Raw genomic sequence first — 18168 nt, forward strand, 5'->3', positions numbered from 1 at the left:
TTTCAATTTAGAGAGATTATAATGAATATGGTTCATTCCTGAAATCACACAAGAGTGCATGGCTCAGCTCTTGCTTTATGTGTACTCAGTGGAGATGACCACAGCATCCTGTAAAACTTGCGTTTGACATCGGTGGCATTCGTATCTGACTGGAGTCTCAGTGTGTATCACGGAGCTCCGGAACCTACTAGCAAAAGCAGTGACCTGCCAGCAACCTTTGCCTGGACAGTTTACAGAGTGCAGTTCGCAGGAGGAACGGTACCCGGCAAGCGCGGACAGGAAGAACTACAAGTCCCAGGAGGCGTATCGCGCAGCTCTCAGAAGCTCCGCCCCCGAGCTCCCTGGGCTTTCCTCCTCTCCAACCCCCAGACCCGACTTCGTGTGACGTCATCCGGGCTTCCGCGTCCTGCACGGCAGGAAGTTGGCTGTGAAGTCCCGCGGCGGTCCCGGCTCCAGAGGGCGGCCGCGATGCCTTCGTCGCAACTGGTCAGTCAACTGCTGGAACTGTGAGTCCGCCCCGGCCCCTCCGTCCATCCGTCCGTCCGTCCGTCCGCGCCAGCTCCCAGTCCCTTCCTTCCCTCACCTACTGTAGTCCTGGGCCGGGATGGGCGCCTGGTCGCTGAGGACCGTGGTGCACCGCGGAGCGGGCGGCTCCACCCGATGGGCGCTGAGTACCCAGGCAGAACAAAAGAGAGCACTAGCCAGCCGGGCTGGACAGACCTCAGCAAATGCGGGCGCGGTTCGCCATCTTTGGGACCATGGACAGTAACCTAACGCTCCCAGGGCAGGAGCGCTTCCTAAACTGCGGGTAACAGTTGGGCATGGCAGTCCCAGCCCTCTGGAAACAAGAGGGTTGCCACGAATTCGAGGCTAGTGGGGTTATGTTGTGAGACACTGTCCCCCTAAAACAAATAAATAAAATTTTGAAAATTTGTGTAATAGTACCTATTTCAGGGAGCCTTTGTGAGAAACAGCTTAATTTATGTAAAGCCCTTAGGAAGACACTGGCATGGTGGCAAAGACCACTTGGAGATGAAAGAGGATCACAGGTTCAAGGCCCTCCTCAGTTATCTAGTAAGTTAGAGGCTGGCTTCAGTGTTAGTTATCGTTTCTATTTTTAAAAATAGAAATAGCTTTGTTAAAATACAATTGAAATGCCACTACTACAGAAAAAAAGAACAAGAAAAAAATACACGAGCAAATGTTTTCTTGCCTAGGTTCCAGTATTTTCTTCTGAATTTCTTTGTTGCTATTTCCCCCCATGAGATAGTCTCATGGAGCCCATGCTGGCCTCAAACACACTGTGTAGTCAAGGATAACCTTAAACTTCTGATCCTTCTGTTTCTGTTTTCTGAATGCTGAGATTACAGGGATACACTTCTATACCCGGTTTACTTAGGCCTCCTGGGCACTAGATAAGCCTAACACCAACTCAGTTACATCCCCAACCTCTTCTTGAGACGGGATCTCATGTAGCCCAGGCTGGCCTCAGCCTCACATATCAAACTGACTTTGAACTCTTAAACTTTCTGTCCCAACCTCCCAAGTGCTGAGATTACAGGCTTCAGTTATCACCACCACCTTGTGTTTTTTGTGTTTTTTGCTTTTGAGGACAGGGTCTCATGTAGCTCATGCTGTGGCAGAGGATGACCCTGAACTTCAGATCTTTCCTGCCTGTTCCCACAGAGTGCTGGGATTGCAAATATGCATTGCCACACTTGACTGTGTGGGACAGAACTTAAAACACTATTTAGTGAAAATGAAAATAAAAGGATGCGCTCATGATCTGCATTGTCTTAACTAGATATTGTTCCTTTTGTAAAGGTCGTCTTTGTCATTAGGTCTAGAGTTTGCACCCCTTTGGGAAGGAAGTACAGCCTGAAACTAACAGTTGGTCAAGGAAGTTGTTTCTGATTTATAACAAAGTAAGGATCTTCTGTCAGAGTAGCATTCAGCTGTGCCAAAAAGCACAGAAGTCCAGCAGATGAGACTGTCTATGAAAGAGACAGGGCTTGGTTTCCGTCCTGCCTTCTGCTCCCTCCCTCCTCCCTGACCGGCAGCTGGAGTGTAGCACTTCTTAGAAGAACCCTTAGACCTGGCATCTGGTGATGGTCTTTGAATAGAGGCGCCAAGGAAGGAGAAGAATCATAAGTCACCTTCAAATTTTGAGCTTTGATCAGCTAGAAGGGGAGGGCGGTAATGAGACTCATGAGAGAGGAAATGTCTTAAGGGGGATATATATTACAACAGCAGGTAGAAGTATCAAGGAGACAGATGGAATATAATTTTGAATCTGAAAGAGAGTTGGGGGTTGAGACTAAGACTGGATTTAAATCAATATAGATGATAGGTAAAGGGTCAGGTATAAAGGGAAGAAAAAACTCAAGGACAGCTGAGTTTTTTACTTTGTGGTACTGAAGATCAAACCTAGAAACTTTCACTTGATAGTGCTCTGCTACTGAGCCACATCCCTACCCCGCAGTAATTTTTGAGGCACAAGACTGGCAAGCAGTGGTAGCTTCAGCATAAGACACATTCAGCTTTTTGTCTGTGCCCAGGTTATAATGGTGGATGCATTGCCCTTTTTGATATGAAGATGAATCTTGGCAGAAATGGCAGCTATCTAGATGGTGCATACTTGATGAGTAATGAGTTTCTAGTCTTTTCTGTTACGTGCATGTGTAATTGTCAGTTCCAGTTTCCATGGTTCTGATACCTAAGGAGGGGGTCTTTAACTATTGACTTAGTCTTTGTTCCTCTTTTGGCAGGTGGTGTAGTCTTTGTTCCTGTTTTGAAAGGTGTTTCAGGTTGCTGTTGGGTTTCAAGGCCTGAATGGTGCTTCTAACATCACATCAGTTGTGCTAAGGCCTGAGGACCTGTTACAGTCCATCTTCCATGTTTCTGTCAATATTCATTATCAAACTGTCAGATCTGGGATTTAGCTTATGTTACTTACAATAATAGGTTAGATTTTTACTTTCATAGAGGTTGGCAGAAGCTACTCTTCCTAGATTAAAGAAGAAAAAGTGTATTCTTCATAGCACTCCAAGCCACACAGGTGTTAGCTTGTTCCTAGAACTCATGGGGTGACACAGAGCCCAGGTAAATACCTGTACATATTGGGGTTTATTCTTAGAGAAATACACTTAAAAAAACAAGATGTGGTTTCACTACACTGGGCAGCAGGAAACATATTTTTGCCAAGCTGTATGCTTACACTTAACAGAATGACTGGCCCTTTCTGTTAGAAGTGATGTAGGTGGATTTTTCTGTCCCTCTTGCCAGATTCAAATCATGACAAGGAGACTTATTGTTAATTAGGGAAATTCAGCCAGTAGCTTAGGCTTGTTTCTAACGAGCTCTTGTAACGCAAATCAACCCATATTTTTACCCAACCTCTTTCTGCCTAGCTATTGACCGTTTAACTCTTTATTAAATCAATGAGAACAACACATCTTAACAGTGTACAAAAAGATTGTTCCACAATAGAATGACACTTAGAATTGCTTGGTGCTTAAAAGGATCTGTGTCCAAAGAACTGAGAGCCACGGATAAGGAAGTAAAGCAGGAGGATGAGCATGGGCGGCCGTCCTGTAATCACAGCTCTCTGGAGGCCAACAGGAAGATACTATGAATCAGAGGCCAGCCTGAGCTACTTAGTGAGCTCCAGGGTAGCTAGGGCTACATATCAAGACCCATCTCAAAGACCAAAAATATTTTTAAAATTAAAAAAAAGACAAAGGTGCCTATTGTTATTCAGCATCATGCTAGCAGTCTTAGCCAGAGCTATATGACATGGGGGATGAAATAAAAGGAATACAAATGGGGAAGGAAGAAGTCACATTATCCTCATTATTATTATTGGCTGATGGTAAAACCTTTACTTAACAGGCCTGAAGGACTCCACCAGAAAACTTTCACACTTATAAACACTTTCAACAGAGTAACAGAATCCAAAATCAACACATAAAAGCCAATAACCAGTTAGTGCAACTCACGAAGCAGAGGCAGGCAGATCTATGTAGGTTTGAGGATACCCTGGATTACACAGTGGATTCCAGACCTAGTCTGACTATATAGTGGGAAGCTATCTTTAAAAACAAGGTAAACAAAAGTAGCTTTCTATGTACCAGTAGCACCTGTGGTGAAAAAGACAGTGGGAACAGTCTCACAATAACCTCAAAAACTTTGTAAAACAAAGACTTCTCTTACCCATGGATTGACAGAATTAATGAGAAAGGGGCTATACTATAAAAACAAAAAGCAATTTACAAATTTAGTACAGTCTTAAAAATTCCAATGACGTTGTGGTTTGAATGAAAATGACCCCTGTGGGCAGTGGCTCTGTCAGGAGGTGTGGCCTTGTTGGAGCAAGTGTGTCGTGAGAGTGAGTTTTGGGCTTTCAAGTGTTCAAGTCAGGCCCAGTGTTGCCCTCTATTCCTGCTGACTGCTGTTCCTAATGTAGAACTCTAGGCCATCTCTCTAGACCATGTCTGCCTGCAGCTGCCATGCTTCCTGCTGGGATGATAATGGACTAAACCCCTGAACTTGTAAGGCAGCCCCAGTTAAATGTTCTCCTTTATAACAGCTGTCTCTTCACAGCAATAGAAACCCTAAAATAGGCGTCTTCATAGAAAAAAAAAATCCAACTAGGCGGAGGTGACGCATGCCTTTAATTCCAGCACTTGGCAGAGACAGGTGGATCTCTGAATTTAAGGTCAGCCTGGTCTACAGAGACTCCAAAGCTACAGAAAAACCCTGTCTCAAAAAAAAAAAAATGCTAAATTTCTTATAGAAGCATAAAAAAACCCAAAAGCCAAAGCTGTCTTGAGGAAAAAACAATGTTGAGGGCAAGGGAGATAGCTCAGTGCCATGCAAACATAAGGTGTGTTATTTTTGTGTATGTTGCATTTGTTTAACACTGTGAAGCTATGATTCTTTGCCTATAGAACACCTGATGGTCTAATAAAGATCTGAACGGCCAGTAGTGACACAGGAGAAAGAATAGGTGGGGCTGGCAGGCAGACAGAATATATAGAAAGAGAATCTGGGAGAAGGAGGAGGACGTTAGGGACCTGCCAGCCAGCTACACAGCAATCCACGGAATAAGAGTAAGGTTTACAGAAGTCAGAGACAAGGTAAATGGACCAATTTAAGTCAAAGCTGGCAATAACAAGGCAAGCTAAAGTCAGATGTTTCTAACTAAGAATAAAATTCTGTTTGTGATTGATTTGGGATCTGGGTGGTGGGATCCCCCAAGAGCAAAAAGAGTACAAAACATATTACTATTACAATTAGTACTACCACAACAACAAAAGCCAGGTTCAGTCTTGCTGGCTTCTAATCCTAGCACTTGTGAAGGCCAAAACAGGAACTGGGGCTTCCTGAACACCCAACCCAAACGCACTGGGAGACAACAGACTAATTGGAAACCCTGCCTCACAAAACAAGGTAGATGGCTCCTGAGCAGGGACATTCAAGGTTGTTATCTGGCCTACATACACAGACCTGTAACATGACGGGGCTGGCTTTTTGGGGTTTCTGTCCTGCCCGGTACCCCACAACCGGCAAGTCCCAAAGAAAATCAATCACACAGAGATCTCTATAAGATTATAAAGCTGATTGGCCCATTAGGTCAGGCTACTTATTAGCTCTTATAACTTATGTTTCCCCATTATCCTTATCTACGTTAGCCACACGGCTCAGTACCTTTTCCAGTGGGGCAGTTTACATCTTTCCTCTCTGGTGGTCTGGGCAGAATTGCGAAGAGACTTCCTGCTTCCCAGAATACTCCCAGTCTCTTTGCTCCACCCCTACTTCCTGTCTGGCTTTCCAGCCTATACTGCCTGCCTGGCCAATCAGCATTTTATTAAAATACATGATTGACAGAATACAGATAATTCTCCCACACCACAGACCCTTAATTTTTGGCAAAGGTGTCTTTGATGGCTGTTCTTGATTTTCAACTTGACTACATGTGGAATAAACTAGAACCAAATAGATGGGCACACCTGTGACAGACTTTTTTCTTAATTAGATCATTTGAAGTGGGAAGACCTGTTAGATCCTAGAGTCCAAACACCGAGGAGGAGTTGCCCCCAGACACTACTCCTCACACCACAGCTGATGTAAAAGCATGAGGATTTTATTAATTCTGTCATGACAGGGTCTTCCAGCATTCGGGAGGCTAGAAAGACTCCAAATGGCTGGTACAGACTATTTTTAAAGGGAAAAAACACAAAAGGAAGGGGTGTCTGGGGGTTGTTCTTTAACTATTATGATTGGCTTATTCAAAAGGGCTATTACCAATAATTGGCTGGAGAGCAGTTACCAGATCAGATGAGGTAAGAGGTCACTTTGACCCTGTTTCCCAGGGGTTGAGTCAAAACATACATGTATAATTGTTCAGGAACTGAGTCAACATCTTAAAGGTTATCGTGCCCCAATTTCTGGAGAACATTCACAAAGACTCAGGGAAATGGAAAGCTCCCAACATTTCAGTAGCTGTTAGGTCCATGGTTCCCAGGGGGGATGTGGGGAGCATTACCGCTGAGATTGAGAGGGCTCAGAATTGTCAAAAAATGGCTTCAGAATTGTCTTAAAGTTTTACAGACCCACTTCTAATCCAGATCTTCTGAGGTAGGAGGATCCACCTTTAGTCTGGGCCATGCCTTCTGCTTATAACCTATACAAAGGGTGTGTAAGAAGGAAGCTGGATCCCTCTTTGCCTGTTGCTTGCTCTTACTCTTGCTAGCAAATTTATTCCTTTACTGGCATTAGAGCTTACTTCTTAGGGATCCCAGTGTATACCAAAGACCAGCTAAGACATCTACCCTCATGGACTGAACAACTACTGATTCTTGGATTCTATTGATAGACAACCATTGTTAGTCTAACTGATACCCTGTGATCATTTTAATAAATTTCATGTATACACTGTAATTTCTGTTCCTTTTGAGAACCCTGACTTTACTGGGTAGGTTTTGTTTCTCAGCTTGACACAAGCTAGAGTCATCCAAGGAAGGAACTTCAGCTAAGGAAATACCTCCTGTAAAGCATTTTCTCATTTAGTGATCGATGGGAGAGGTCCCAACCCATGGTGGGTGGTGCTATCCCTGGACTGCTGATCCTGGGTTCTATAAGACGGTGGGTTAAGCAAGCCATGGGAAGGAAGTCAGTAAGCAGCACCCCTCCGTGGCCTCTACATCAGCTCCTGCCTCCAGGATCCTGCCCTGTTTGAAATCCTGTCCTGACTTCCTTCAGTGAAGAACAACAATGCTGAAGTGTAAGCTAAATAAACCCTTTCCTCCCCAACTTGTTTTTTGGTCATGATGTTTTGTCACAGCAATAGAAACCATAACTAAGACACTAACTAATACAAATTTTGGTGCCAGGGAGTAGAGTATTATTTGACAGTCTTGGTCATGCTGTTTGTTGGAGAAAAATGGAAGATTTTGAGACTTACTAGAAAAGTAAGTGGGGGTTACTGGGCTTAGTCCTGGTAGGAACATTGAAGACAGTGCTATTTGCAGGCAGTTTGAACTCTGGGGTGCCCAGCAAGAAGTTTCAGTGGGGAGGGATATTAGTAAGTGGTCTAGAGACCATTCTTAGAATATTTTGGCAAAGAATGTGGCTGCTTTCTGCCCTTGTCCAAAAAATCTGCCTGAGGCTAAGTTGAGCTTTAGCAAAAGAGATTTCAAGACAGCCTAGTAGTATTGATATGTCATATGGTTATTATAGATGTCATATGCACGTCTATAATGAAAAAGGAACAAGCTGGACAAAGAGAAATACCAAACATACAGTTTGAAGAGAAAAGGAGCGCCAGGAACTGTCATGGAGCTAAATCTGATCCTCAAGGAGATAAAAAGTTTAAGGAATAACCTGGCACTAAACAATAAAGAGAGTGCTGATGTCGGCAAGACCCCACTCACCCAAGCTTCCGACTTAGGAACGAAAGGAAAGCTTAAGCAGTGAAGGAAAGCATCCACACAGAAAGCCCATGCAAGTCATTGAAGTAGCCATGTTCTAACCCCAGCAAGCAGAACTCCGCAACTTCAGTCACGTGCTTCCGGCTTCAAGGATACAAGAAAGGAGTAATGGAATCTCCCTCTGTGGCCAGGTCACTAAGGCCAGGGGTGTCCCTGCATGGAGGGCCAGAGAGGCCATTGTGTAAAACTGTGAAGATGAAGCCTGGATTGTTTTGGAGACACCAATACATTATTGGACAAATGACAAATCTGTGAAATACCTGCCAAGAAAAGCTGTATACCAAGTGTGGAACCAGCCTAAGAAATAGAAATATGTTGCAGTCAACAAAGCAGAATTTGGAGTTTGCCCTGCTGGTTTTTGGTCTCAAGTTAGTCCAGTATTTCCTCACTTATGCTCTCTTTCTTCCCCTTTGGAATGGTAATGTATGTTCTGTGCCACTGATGGATGTTTGTTATCTGCCTTTTGACTTTGATTTTACAGGGGATTACAGTTAAGAGATTGCCATGAGTCTCAGAAGAGACTTTGAACTTTGATCTTTTAAAAGGTGTAGAGACTGACAAACTATAGGGACTTGTGGAGTTGGATTGAATGCATTTTTACATTATGCTATGGCTACAAGCCTATGGAAGCTGGGAGTGAGTAAGAATGGCCCCCATAGGCTCATAAAATTGAGTATTTGGTCACAGGAGTGGAACTCTTTGATAGAAGGATTAAAAAAGGTGTGACCTTGTGGGAGGAAGTGTGTCACTGAGGGGTGGACTTTGAGGTTTCAAAAGCCTAAGCCAGACCCAGTTGACACTCTCCCTCTCTCCACCTATGGTCAGGATGTAGCTCCTCGCTACTGCTTCAGCAATTGCCTGCATGCCACCATGATAATGGATTAAGCCTCTGGAACTATAAGCAAGCCCTAGTAAATGTGTTCTTTAAGAAGAGTTTCCGTAGTCATGGTATCTCTTCGTAGTAATAGAAGTGACCAGGACAGGCTCAAAAACACACACTGGAAAAGAAACAGTCCTTTTGGCAGCTGGTTCTGGAAAAGCATATAGAAAAATAAAACTGTATCTGTTTGTGCGATGTTTTACTCTTCTGGATTTTTGGGGGTCCCACCACCCAGCTCCTAAATAAATCACATATGGAGGCTTAGTTATGAATGTCCGACATTAGCTCGGCTTGTTTCTTGCCAACTTTTCTTAACTTAAATTATCCCTACTACCTTTTGCCTCTGAGCTTTCTCCTTTTCTTTTGTATATCTCTTTTAAACTCTGTGCCTGGCCCCTGACATCTTCCTCCCCTTGTTCTCTCGCTGTTCCTTCTCTTCCTGGTTTCTCCTTCTATGTATACATTCTACTTCCCAGCCCTGCCTGTTGTTGCTCCTGACTTGCTATTGGCCATTCCGCGCTTTATTAGAACCATCAGGTGTTTAAGACAGCAAAGAATCACAGCCTCCCAGAGTTAAACAAATGCAGCATAAGCAAAGTCACATACCTTAAAACAACATTCCCCAACATACATCCCTATCTTCCCATATAAAAATCAGCTCAGAGTGAATCAAAGGCCTTAGTGTAAGACCCAAAACTCTGAAATTACTTAAGGAGAGCATAGGCGTTTTAATGAAGTGTCTGAAAATGAGTGCAATATTCAGAGAAATAAATCCAGGAATTAGCAGGTCGGAGTGCATGAAACTAAAGAAAAAAAAAAAACACCTTTGCAAAGCAAAGGAAATGGGAAGAAATAGTTCACAGAATGGGGAGAGGATCTTTTCCAGCTGAGCATCTAATATTGAGATCAGTATCTAGAACTCAAAAGAGAAAAATATCAAGGGCTGGAGAGATGGTTCAGTGGATAAAGATGCATGTCTCCAAGCCAGTTCAATTCCTGAGAGCCACACAATGGAACAAGAGAAGTGCCTCTGGTCGTCTGTCCTCTGATTTCCACCTGTGTACCATGACAGGCATACCCACCACATATATTCACTCTGACATGTACACAAACAAATGTGTGTTATCCTCTTCCATAACCCACTGAATAAATATCCAGCCTCAAAAAAAAAAAATGTGGGTTAAAAATCTTTAAGGAAAACAAAGGTTTTTTTTTTCTTTTTCTTTTGGTTTTTTGAGAGAGGGTTTCTCTGTTTTTAAGGATAAATACTTTATCTCTTAGCCAGGCAACAATGGTACACACCTTTAATCTTTTAATCCCAGCACTCAGGAGGCAGAGGGCAGAGGTAGGCAAATCTCTCTGAGTTCGAGGCCAGACTAGTCTACAGAGTGAGTTCCAGGACAGACTCCAAAGCTACGCAGAAAAACTCATCTCAAAAAAACCAATGTAGAATATATATTGGTTTTCTATTTTATATATATATACACACACAATACACACACACACACACACACACACACACGTCTTACCCATAAATAATCCAGTGAGCCAGAGCCAGTGAGTAAATGGGTTCATCTGGGTTAACCTGGGTGTGGTGACACTTGTCCAGTCCTTAGGAAGCTGAGCCAGGTAATTTGCAAATACGATGCCAGACTGAACTTTTATAAAACAACAATAACAAAGGAAGTGCAACCAAGTGTGGTTGTTCTTGCCTATAATTCCGGCACTGGAAATACTGAAGCAAGAAGATTGTCCTGAGTACAGCTAACCTAGAGTACATAGTGAAACCCTGTCTCAAAAACCAAAAAGAAAAATAAAGTAGGGACTGGGGAAAGACAGTGCACAGTAAAAGAGAAGGGTATTCATTGTTTTTCTAGTAGTGTTGGGGAGTAGGAGATTTGCAGCAGTAGTTGCCTTGAAATTGAAACATTCCATCTTGCAGGGAAGCTCTTAAAACACAGGGTATCCAGAAAGTCCCTGAAACCCACCGGATTTGCCGTACCCCCCTAACTCCAAGAGTAAGCAGCAAAGATAGCTGAGTCACTCTCAGTTAAGCCAAGCTGCACAGAATTTGAGCCAGACCAGCTGCCTGGAAGAGGGTCAGAACACTAACCAATCGAGCTGCTTGTAGACTCTGTACTGTGCTTCAGGTTCTCAGCTTTTGTGAACTGTTATCCATGTTGGGGTGGGCTTTGTGATGCAGCTGTCTTTGAGTCATTTCAGCTCCTGTAAGTGACCCCTCACCCACATTCCTGTAATCCCAATAAAACTCATGGTTCTCTGTAGTAGGAGACTGCTTGTTCATTCCTGGCTTCCCAGACCCGAAACAATCACACAGAGACTATATTAATTACAATGCTGCTTGGCCAATAGCTTAGGCTTCTTATTAACTAACTCTTACATCTTAAATTAACCCATTCCTATTATTTTATATATTACCTACCATGAGTCTCATGGTTTACCAGTAAGGTTGTGGGGGGGGACACATCTGTCTCCTTCATAGCTACAAGGCATCTCTCTGACTCTGACTTCTTTTCTCCTCTATTTCTGTTTGGAATTCCCAATTTGATCTATTCTGTGCTGCCATAGGCCCAAAGCAGCTTCTTTATTAACCAATGGTAATAAAACATATCCAAAGCATACAGAGGGGAAGCCCACATCAGTTCACCAAGTTGGGCTTTGGTATCATCTATACTTTGGGTTTTTCATGAGCTCCCTATCTGGGGTAAGTTGTGTTGCATCTCCCCAGGGAAAGTTTTGACATACGATAGTAGGGAAAATGGTCATACATGGAAAAATATTCATTGCCAGAGGGATGCAGAAGAAAAGAACCCTCTAGTACTTCCAATAATGATATAGTTACAGATCTTAAAGAAATCTGACAGTATTGTTACCATACCCCAGAACAATATGGATGCTTTTCAAAAGGCAAATAACCAAATAAGATATCTACTGTGAGTACTGAAATGCCTTGAAGGGTTTTCACAAGAGATTGTTGATGAAAAAGAAGATATTGAGAAGAGAATATCCTGGGATGCTGTTCTAGGTAACTATTATACCTCCCTTCACAACACCCTTTTATAAGTTTGTGTGGGGTTGTGTATACAAGCACAGAGGAAGAAAGACTATGTCCTAGATTAACATAAGACACTAGTGGAGATCAGGTAATGGCAGAAAGGGGAAAATGGAAATAACCAAAAGAGGAAAGGAAAAAATTTTCACTAAAAAATGATAACAAGTATATGATCATTGTCATTCATGAATTAAAATTCTGTATCTATAGTGGTATTTGTAGACAGAATTTGTGGTTGCTTGACACAGGTATGAATTTATTAGATAGCTAGAATTTGAGGCTATAAGTCATGTTGGTCATATTGTTTTAAAAGAGGCTAAAGAAGTCCTCTACCCATCCTAAAGAGTCTTTATTCTTTCAGAGAAATAGCCAAAGTGGAAGGCTTTAGCACATTTCTGAAGAAGAGCAATAATGTGTAAAGGAGAGCAGGACAGAAGGCTTTGACCTAGGCAGTGGGAGCCTTAAGTGGGGGATGTAAAGTTTGCATGGACTTTGGCAGCTACACTGCCACTGCCCGGGCTCTAGGGTTAGGGTTATTTCTGGACATGGTTCAGGGAAGGCTTCCTGCTCAAAGGGATTTCTGTGGTTTGCTAGTGTAGGAAAGGATAGGTCAGAGAGCCCTTCCTGCAATCTGTGTTTATCAAGTGCATTTATCCTGAAATAATGTGACAAAATGAAAACTTTATTAAGTTGTCCTCAGCTGCTTCAGGGTCTTAGTTGTTACCACTTCCCATAACTGCATATGCAGGTAACTGATCTGTGCTCTCCATAGAATCTCTGTGGTTATAGTTTTTCCTCTAGTCATTATTGCTCACATATAGTCTTTGAAAATTGTTTTCTGTATATGGGTCGGGTGCTCAGTATGTATGTGTGTCAGTGCATCACATGCATAGCTGGTGTTTATGGTTGCCAGAGGAGGGCATAAGATCCCCTGGAACTGTAATTACAAATAAGATTCCATATGCATTCTGGGAATCAAACCCAGGTCCTCTGGAAAAGCAGCCAGATGAACTGTTTTTCCAGTCCTGGTTTTGGTTTTTTGAGACAGAGTCTGATTTAGCTCAGGTTAGTCTCCAACTCACTGAGGATAGCTGTGAACTCTTGATCTCCTACCACTTCCCAGGTGCTAGTATTACAGGCGTACACTAGCATGCCCTCCTTACAATGTATTTTGATAAAGTCAAGGATGGTGGCAGTATGCCTGTTACCCTAGAATTCTAGATGTAAGGTAGGCAGACTGGGAGTTCCAGGCCATCCTGTGCTACAGAAAATGAGCTGGAGGCAAGCCTAGGCTAAATGACACTCTGTTTCAAAGCAAAATTTTAAAATGCATATTGACAACGGGTATGCAGAGGTAAAGTGCTAAGGAAAATGTCTTATATAATTTTATATAGGCAGTGATTATGAATCTTGTCAAGCTAAGTTTGTAAATGTTAATAAAAATACTGTTTTATGAAAGGACTAACTGCAGACAAGCAATATTGATAGGGTTAGCTACCAGTGCAGATGCAATGTAATTTATTATACTGTGTTTTATATTTCAGATGTCTTCGGTGCCTAATAATCAATATTTCCAGGTACATCTCAGATATTAAATATTTGCCTCCCAATATCAAAGATAGACTGATTAAAATAATGAGCACACGGGGCCGGATAACAGATTTCAATATAAATGAGGTAAGAATGTACAACTATAAAATTTTACTTCATTGTTCAGATTTAATTTCATATTTTTTGAACAAAAAAGGAGTATATAGTGAGATTGTTAGTCATTTTAAAATAGGACTCTGATTGAGAAGTCAGTAACCACCCTTGGATGTGTACTATCTTCTACTATCCTTCTCTTGCTTTTCTTCTCCTTCCCTCCCCTTCTCTCCCTACTCTTAAGTATATATTAAAACCATTTTATTGTTGCCGCTTTTGAGACAGGGTCTCTCTGCCCTGGATGGCCTTGAACTCATGAAGATCTGCCTGCTTAGAATTTAGGCCATTATTTATTGACCTCAAGGAAACACTGAACAGTAGCTCCCCAAAACAACGGACATGTACTAACTACTCCAAACAATGAAGGACAGATGGACATGGTAGATTATGTGTTCCAAAATTCAGGAGTCAGAAGCAGTAGATTTGTTATGAGTTTCTAGTCAGCCTGGGCTATAAAGTGAGTTCTAGTACCACGGCAGCGGGGGCTGGAACCAAGAATCTCGGCGAAGGGTGTCCGGATTGAATGAGTGCACAGAGCACGAGGTTGAGGTGGAACAGCTTCTTTATTGTTCTGCTGGGGCTAGCTTTTACACCATGGCACCAAATGAGGAGGGGGCTGCGAAGGGACTGTAACCTGACCCCAGCAGGGATCAAGGAAGGGTCACTGTGCACTCAAAATTCCTTCCCTGACTCCAGGAGCAGAGGGAATTTATTATGTTTTCTTTGCAGATAAGCACCTCAAATGGGGGCAGGGATATCATAACTCAGGGCTACTGTTCCCACATTCTAGGCCAGTATGTCTCCAAAAAAAGAAAAGAAAGAAAGAAAGAAAAAGGAAATGGAGAGATGACTCAGCAGTTAAAAATGCTTGTGACTTTTCTGGAGGTCCAGAGTTAAGTAACCAATATCCACATCAGAAGCCTTACAACTGCCTGTAACTCTAGTTCGTAGGGATCCAATGCCAAGCCTCCTTAGTCACATATACATTAAAAAAAAAATCTTAAAAAGGCATGGTGAGGGAGCTGGAGAGATGGTGCAGGGGTTAAGAGCACTGGCTGTTCTTTCAGAGTTCCTGAGTTCAATTCCCAGCAACCACATGGTGGCTCACAACCATCTACAGTGAGATCTGATGCCCTCTTCTGGTCTACAAGTGTACATGTAGGCAGAACACTATATATAATAAATACATCTTTTAAAAAAAAAAGATTAAAAAAAAAGACATGGTGAGGCCAGGCATGGTGACTCACACATTTAATCCCAGCATGTAGGAGGCAGATCTCTGTGATTTTGAGGCCTGCCTGGCCAGGATAATAAATTCCAGGAGAGCCAGGGCTATGTAGAGATCCTGTCTCAAAACAACAATAAAAAGTCTTGGTGGTATTTACCTAGAGGTTGAGGCAAGAGAATCAGGAGTTTAAGGCCAGTCTTGTCTAAATAGTGACTTTGAGGATAGTCTAAGTTACGTGAGAGTGTTTCAAAAATTCAAAAAAGAAGCTGGGGTTCAGTAGAGGGAAACACTTGCCAGGCAAGCCCAGTGACCTAGATTCAGTCCCCAAAACCCACAATAGAAGGAGAGAACTGACTCTGCAGAGTTGTCCTCTGGCCTCTACATGTGTTGTGCCCAAGTTGAGATCCCCAGAGAGACTACCACTGGAATCCAGTCAAGTCCAGAATGCAGAAGCAAGGTTTATTCTGCGTGCACATAATCCAACTATCTGAGAGCTCAAAGCCACTACTCAAGACGCAGCGCAGTGGGGATAGATCCTGTTCCTCATTTGGGGTTGACACATATAGGCAAAAACTGCAAGCCAGGTTTATCTTTGGTCAAAGGGGTTGGTCTTGCTAAACAAAGGGTGTGGACCACTTCTGCATACCCCCTTCCTCCCCTTCCTCCTGTAAGCAGCTACTTCTGCTTCTGTGCATGCCACCCCACACCCCCACCAAGCAGTTACGTCTACTTCTGTCTAGACCACAAAGCTGGGTGTCAACAGGTGGCTAGCTGCTAGGAACATTTCGTGGTTTATACTTTTGCAGAGGTTCCTGTTTTCAACTAGCTCTTGATGCTGCAAAGTTCTTGAACCCAGTGTCTTAACCAATTCCTGATCAAGGAAAGTTTCTTAAAATTTTCCATGTCCTTACAATGTACTATCACACACACACACACACACACACACACACACACACACACACACCAATAATAGTAATAATAAATTATTTTTATTTTTTAATTTTTTAAAGATTTATTTATTTATTAAGTGTACAGTGGTCTGCCTGCATATGTCCCTGCAGGCCAGAAGAGGGCAGCATATTTTATTACAGATGGTTGTGAGCCACCATGTGGTTGCTGGGAATTGAACTCAGAACCTTTGGAAGTACAGCCCACTGTACTTAACCTCTGAGCCATCTCTCCAGCCCATAATAAATTATTTTTAAACAAAAGACTGAAAAACATGTTAAAAGAAGTAATATTAGGCCCAGGCATGGTGGTACACACCTTTAATCCCAATATTAAGAAGGCAGAGGCAGGTGGACGGCTATGAGCTCAAGGCCAGCCTGGTCTACATAAGAGAACCAGGTCAGCCAGGGCTGATACCCTGTAACTAAATACCTTACCTGTAATATCTAGTACCTAAGGACAAATGTTGGGACACAAGAATTTATTTAGTAGCTAAAGAATGAAGTGGGTGTTTTGCTCACAAATCAACTTCTCACCTGCAAGGGATAACAAGAGAGTATATATATTTTCTGGAAATAGGCAAAGATATTCCAAGAACTCAGGTGCCATCTCTTTTTGTTCCTTTTATGATCTGGGATCTCTGGTCATGGTGGCTGGTGGGCATCTTTAGCCCTCAGTAGGTCTGAGGAAAGACTAGACAACTCTAGGTCAAGTTAACCCTGCATTTCTCAGATGTTCAACTTGTCTGCATACAGAACTGTGTAACAAAGATGAAGGCAATAAAGGAGACAGACATACTCTGTAAACAGATATCAAGTGTTACTGAAAGACCACCCAGAGGGTGTCTTAAACACTTGGAGACCCTCGCCCAAGAACCAAGTCCGAGCCACTGGATGCAAGAGCAAGAGGCAATTTTTATTGTTCACACAGGACCTGTGGGTGCTACAGTCACATGGAGAACTGAGCACCCGGGCTGGGTTTTGGGGCAGATTATATAGGGTTGGGGTAGGCAGAAGCGAGTGTACAGAAGCAGATGCATGGTTACAGGGATCTCATTGGTCAGTTTGAATGAGGCGAGGGGTGAATTTGAGGGCAGGTCCCTTGGCCCCCTGGCCGGGATCAAAAAAACCAGATATCCCTTGGCCCCTGGCCGGGATCAAAGAAACCAGATAATAGCTGACCTGACATATATATATATATATCTCACATATGGTTTTCCCCGAACTTTCCGTTCCCCTCCCAGGCCAGGTGTCTGACCATAAATCTCCTGTTTTGCAGCCTGTGAGGCTGCCCTCGCCCTGACCTTCCATTATTTCTATTTGTTTGTGAAAGAGCCTTGCAGAATGGTGTTACTGCAGCTAAAGCTGGGTTGGGGTCTTCCATTACTTTCTGTTCCACACACCCATCAGAAACTTGTGAGCAGCAATGCTTGTCCAGTCCCTGCTCTGTAATCTAGGTGACTGCTAGCACAACCCACAGGGCAGAGGTGTTATCTTCCTCAAGGCTAGTGGTGTGGTGTTTTCTACCTCTTATTGCTCAGCTATGTGACCTCCAAAATTGGTAAATTTTCACTCAACTAAGAGCTGGCAATGCTAGAGGAATGTTTAGGTTTTTCAGTAACAGTAAAGGAGAGATATGTATCCGAAAAGGATTGGTTATCCCTGTACAGACTGCCTAACATTAGGCCATTTGACTGAAAATGGTTCAGAGGAGCAGGTCTTTTTCTTTGGAAGCAATACCTGCTGAACAGAACTGCATAGGTCCAGCTGAATGAGTTGGAGACATCAGTAGAAGATACCCAATACTGTGGCCTCCAGGGGTCCTTTCTCTGCACTAGCATTCTGTTTCAGCATTGAAGACTTTAAACACTGGATATTACAGTTCCAGCTAGAAGCTAACTTGTATTTTGTTATTTGTTTTTCCTGCTTTATCTTCTACACAAAGATTAAATCCTGTATTTTTGGCTATATTTTCCATCAGCCACTTGCCTGTTAGGATCATTAGATCACTAACTGTGGAATGAATGTATGTTTACAGAAAATTTAATTTGGAAGCTAGAGAGATGACTTAGAGATGCAAGTCTTTTTAAGAATTTTTTTTCAAAATCATATATTTGTTACAGGTGCTACATCCTGAAGTCCAAAGGCTAGATCTCAGGAGCTGTGATATCTCGGACTTGGCTCTCCAGCACCTGTGCAGATGCAGAAAACTGAAGGCACTAACCCTGAAATCGTCCAGAGAACATAGAAATAGCATAACTTCAGAAGGTATGTTTATGATCACCAAGTAATGGGCCACTAATGCTTAGTACCTGATACAATTTTGGAGCAAAGAAGAAAAAACA

At 42.8% G+C, this 18168-nt stretch overlaps 1 protein-coding gene across 2 annotated transcripts in view; it reads left to right on the forward strand.

Annotated features, from left to right (window-relative positions):
* Positions 1-365: 365 nt before the first annotated feature.
* Amn1 (antagonist of mitotic exit network 1 homolog) overlaps positions 366-18168 on the forward strand; it is a 35392-nt gene continuing 17589 nt past the window's right edge. Inside the window, exons 1-3 of one of the 2 annotated variants that reach the window (XM_048432735.3) lie at positions 366-506; positions 13489-13621; positions 17947-18091. In XM_048432735.3, coding sequence (XP_048288692.1) covers positions 469-506; positions 13489-13621; positions 17947-18091 — 316 coding nt within the window. In that variant the 5' untranslated portion in view covers positions 366-468. The remainder of the gene's footprint in view (positions 507-13488; positions 13622-17946; positions 18092-18168) is intronic. The other variant, XM_048432736.3, reaches the window with a different exon arrangement.

This window comes from Myodes glareolus, chromosome 3, assembly GCF_982192425.1.
Source record: "Myodes glareolus chromosome 3, mMyoGla1.1, whole genome shotgun sequence".
NCBI lineage: Eukaryota > Metazoa > Chordata > Mammalia > Rodentia > Cricetidae > Myodes > Myodes glareolus.